The sequence below is a fragment of the Pteropus alecto genome, unplaced genomic scaffold, assembly GCF_000325575.1.
Source record: "Pteropus alecto unplaced genomic scaffold, ASM32557v1 scaffold400, whole genome shotgun sequence".
Lineage (NCBI taxonomy): Eukaryota > Metazoa > Chordata > Mammalia > Chiroptera > Pteropodidae > Pteropus > Pteropus alecto.
In genome coordinates this window covers 447,628-452,197 of record NW_006430045.1, presented here as the reverse complement: position 1 = coordinate 452,197, position 4,570 = coordinate 447,628, and the positions used below count along the sequence as shown (strand labels likewise).

At 52.8% G+C, this 4,570-nt stretch overlaps 2 protein-coding genes across 4 annotated transcripts in view; one reads left to right on the top strand and one right to left on the bottom strand.

Moving 5' to 3' along the window:
- Window positions 1-339, bottom strand: part of LOC102880632 (heat shock 70 kDa protein 1-like) — a 3,981-nt gene extending 3,642 nt beyond the window's left edge. Inside the window, exon 1 of one of the 3 annotated variants that reach the window (XM_015588781.2) lies at window positions 127-339. The gene's annotated coding sequence lies outside the window, so the exon portion shown is untranslated. Of the gene's footprint in view, window positions 1-32; window positions 84-126 lie in introns of those variants that run through there. The other 2 variants (XM_015588774.2, XM_025045882.1) reach the window with 2 other exon arrangements.
- A 9-nt stretch (window positions 340-348) lies between these two features.
- Window positions 349-2,829, top strand: LOC112469030 (heat shock 70 kDa protein 1-like). Its single transcript, XM_025045861.1, has one exon. The coding sequence runs from the start codon at window positions 364-366 to the stop codon at window positions 2,533-2,535; it is 2,172 nt and encodes a 723-aa protein (XP_024901629.1). The 5' UTR covers window positions 349-363; the 3' UTR covers window positions 2,536-2,829.
- The last annotated feature ends 1,741 nt before the right edge of the window (window positions 2,830-4,570 follow it).

The following is a 4,570-nucleotide window of genomic DNA, read 5'->3' as shown; positions in this document are numbered from 1 at the left end:
GCTGGCTCCTGTCCTTTCATCCTGATCCATACTAGCCGTGAGGTCAGAGGCGGTATTTTCATTGTAACGCGACTGAGTTGAGCAGCGGCAACAGCCCCGCCCTCGTCCTTTCATAGCGTCACTCACCAGCCCAGCCAGGTCCTCCTCACCCTCCTGCCGCTCACACCCCCATCTCCCGCCTCCTCTCCACCGCCTAGCAAGCCCCAGAAAAGTCTGGAGAGTTCTGGTGGGGCGGCACCCAGGACGCTGATTGGTCTGGCAAAGACTGGGGGCAGGACGCAAGGCGAATCCCCTGGAATGTTCCCGACCAGGCAGCGCCTCCGAGCCTGGTGATTGGGTGAGCTGGGAACAGGGGGAGGCTCGATGAAGAATTATAAATGCAGAGCCGCTCGCCGTGGGGAAAACAGCGAACCTGCAGAGACAAGCGAGTTGTCGAACTGCTGTCTGGTGTTCGTGAGCGCGCTTCCACGGACCCACTGCCTCCGAGGACGAACCCCTGTGGCACCGGCCTTCAGTTCCCGGCTTCGGAAAGGACCGAGCTTCTGTTCGCGGATCCCGGCCGCGGTTTTCAGGCCCGAACCTCAGCGCGGAGCGAGAGAGCAGGGCACCGGCATGGCTAAAACCACAGCCATCGGCATCGACCTGGGCACCACCTACTCGTGCGTGGGGGTGTTCCAGCACGGCAAGGTGGAGATCATCGCCAACGACCAGGGCAACCGCACCACCCCCAGCTACGTGGCGTTCACCGACACCGAGCGGCTCATCGGGGACGCCGCCAAGAACCAGGTGGCGCTGAACCCGCAGAACACCGTGTTCGACGCCAAGCGGCTGATCGGCCGCAAGTTCGGCGACCCGGTGGTGCAGTCGGACATGAAGCACTGGCCTTTCCAGGTGATCAGCGACGGGGACAAGCCCAAGGTGCAGGTGAGCTACAAGGGGGAGACCAAGGCGTTCTACCCCGAGGAGATCTCGTCCATGGTGCTGACCAAGATGAAGGAGATCGCCGAGGCGTACCTGGGCTACCCGGTGACCAACGCGGTGATCACCGTGCCCGCCTACTTCAACGACTCGCAGCGCCAGGCCACCAAGGATGCAGGGGTGATCGCGGGGCTGAACGTGCTGAGGATCATCAACGAGCCCACGGCCGCCGCCATCGCCTACGGCCTAGACAGGACCGGCAAGGGGGAGCGCAACGTGCTCATCTTCGACCTGGGCGGGGGCACCTTCGACGTGTCCATCCTGACGATCGACGACGGCATCTTCGAGGTGAAGGCCACGGCCGGGGACACCCACCTGGGAGGGGAAGACTTTGACAACAGGCTGGTGAACCACTTCGTGGAGGAGTTCAAGAGGAAGCACAAGAAGGACATCAGCCAGAACAAGCGAGCCGTGAGGCGGCTGCGCACCGCCTGCGAGAGGGCCAAGAGGACCCTGTCGTCCAGCACGCAGGCCAGCCTGGAGATCGACTCCCTGTTCGAGGGCATCGACTTCTACACGTCCATCACCAGGGCGCGTTTCGAGGAGCTGTGCTCCGACCTGTTTCGGGGCACCCTGGAGCCAGTGGAGAAGGCTCTGCGTGACGCCAAGCTGGACAAGGCCCAGATCCACGACCTGGTCCTGGTGGGGGGCTCCACCCGCATCCCCAAGGTGCAGAAGCTGCTGCAGGACTTTTTCAACGGGCGCGACCTCAACAAGAGCATCAACCCGGATGAGGCGGTGGCTTACGGGGCGGCGGTGCAGGCAGCCATCCTGATGGGGGACAAGTCCGAGAATGTGCAGGACCTGCTGCTGCTGGACGTGGCTCCTCTGTCGCTGGGGCTGGAGACTGCCGGGGGCGTGATGACTGCCCTGATCAAGCGCAACTCCACCATCCCCACCAAGCAGACGCAGATCTTCACCACCTACTCGGACAACCAGCCCGGGGTGCTGATCCAGGTGTACGAGGGCGAGAGGGCCATGACAAGGGACAACAACCTGCTGGGGCGCTTCGAGCTGAGTGGCATCCCACCTGCCCCCAGGGGCGTGCCCCAGATCGAGGTGACCTTTGATATCGACGCCAATGGCATCCTGAACGTCACGGCCACGGACAAGAGCACCGGCAAGGCCAACAAGATCACCATCACCAATGACAAGGGCCGCCTGAGCAAGGAGGAGATCGAGCGCATGGTGCAGGAGGCGGAGAAGTACAAAGCCGAGGACGAGGTCCAGCGCGAGAGGGTGTCTGCCAAGAACGCTTTGGAGTCGTACGCCTTCAACATGAAGAGCGCTGTAGAGGATGAGGGGCTCAAAGGCAAGATCAGCGAGTCGGACAAGAAGAAGGTGCTCGACAAGTGCCAGGTGATGTCCTGGCTGGACGCCAACACCCTGGCGGAGAAGGAGGAGTTTGAGCACAAGAGGAAAGAGTTGGAGCAGGTGTGTAACCCCATCATCAGCGGACTGTACCAGGGGGCGGGTGGCCCCGGGGCCGGTGGTTTTGGGGCCCAGGCCCCCAAGGGGGGCTCTGGGTCTGGCCCGACCATTGAGGAGGTGGATTAGGAGGAGGCTTTTCCAGACCTGGTCACGTTTGTTATGAAAACAGATGGGATTTGAGACTTTGCATTGCCATATATTTGCCTTTCATCGGCTCTCAATTTTGCAAGCTGTTTGTAAAGTTTAGCTTTGTGTCTCTTTTGGTATAGTTAGGAACTGCCTTTTTTTCCAATGTTAAGTATAGAGATGATTTTATACTGCCACCTTTTGTCCATTTCCTTTTCCTGTAATGCTCATACTAAACTTGGGCCTTTTTTCCCAACTCTTTACTTCAAAGTAAATAAACTCAAAAGAAGTCTAGTGGTGTTTGCCTCTGAGTTTTATTTTGAGGTCCGAAGAGTCTGCGGTTTGTCTTAACAGCATTTAAAATTGAATGGTAATTTGTCTCTTAGGTGAGGTTATCATTAGCATTGTGATCCCTTTCTTTTAGCCAAGTGGTATCCTTAGGAGATTAAAAAGAAAAATCCTGCTTATTTACAGTAGGTTGGGTCTGTGAGTACAAAAAAAGTAAGCGCTACTGGCCTGGTGACCTTAAGGTTGGTGAGAGGGCCGACCCTTGAAGAGTAGCCTCAAAAGGGACTTGGGGGTGGGTATGTTCTGGGAGAAGCAGGCAAGGAAGAGGCAGATGGGAAGGTCATAGCTACGCATTCTGTAAGTGCCCTTCATTTATCAAAGCCCTGAAATTTAATCTGAATTCAATATGATAGAGAAGGTGGGGCCTAAAATAGTGAGATGTGAATTTAAGCACAGGCTCGCTGCTGAGTTACGCGCAAGTGCATTAGCCACTGTGATCCCTACTTCTCATTTCATTTTAAAATGAAATGGTTTGGCTGATGCCTCAGTTTAGAATTTATGAAAGGATGCTGAGATAGAAGTGCCACATTTCTAGCAGTTGTTAACTACATTTTAAATGTCCTAGTGAGTACCTTAGGGAGGCATCATTGAGAGTTTGGTGTCCCCGCAGGACTCCAGTGTTTTAGTGCTGTTATACGCCAGGCACTGTGTTAATTCTCATTCCACCACACTGATTTAGGTAGTGTTTGACTTTCACAGGTGAATATCTGGGGACATCTAAAAGTACTGGCTTAACTAAAATTGCTTAAAGGTTAAAAATAGGCTCCAGTTCAGCAAAGATGTTGAACCTGGATTCCAACTCTGGTTTTACAGGTTTTTGCCATGCTGCCCCAAGTCCACAAGGCTTGTTTGTGCATGTCTGGTTCTGGGTTATGTTTCTACCCTAGGTTTCACAATCAGAACCCCTTTTACCTTTATTCTGTGTAATGCTGAACAATTATGTCAGATAAACAATAGGATTGATGACAAAGGTTTAGTGTTTTTTAACTCAGAAGAGAAAAAACCTGCAGCCCTGTACTCACTAACCTCTCCTGGAACTCTACAGACTTCTTCCCTTGGAGATGGTTCATGCCCTCGCTGCTATCATCCTAGAAGTAATCCCCTTCACAGCCTTCTTGTTGGAAAAAGCCTGCCATAATCCTCAAGACTTGCAGAGTGAGCCCCTTTAAAAATCAATTGTATCTGCATTTGTTATAGAGTACATCTGGGGGTTACAAACATATTTTAGAACTAGTTTGAGGTGGTGGTTGCATAACATTGTCAGTTTACTAGGTACCACTGAATTGTACTTTAAAATGGTTGTCATGTGAATTTGACTTTGACAAAGTTTTAAAAATTATATCAACATTCCATAAAAGCACTTTGTGAGCTTATGTGTGCCTCAAAGCCCACCAAACCTTTCACTAAATATTTGCCTAGTATTAAGAGAATGGCACACACAGATACAGACCTTGCCCTGGAAGTTTGGAAACAGAAATCTAAGAAATGCTTAGGCCTCCATGCCAGCTTATAAAAGCACATTCAACTGTGAAGATAGTTGAACTGTAGCACTGTGGACTCCAAACAACACAAATCAATCTTCGTGGGGATATACATTTGCTATAGGACCCTTAGAGCTGCAGGAGCATTTGTGACTGTCATCTGCAGATAATAGTGACTCTTCAAACCAGCAGCCACTACCACTACT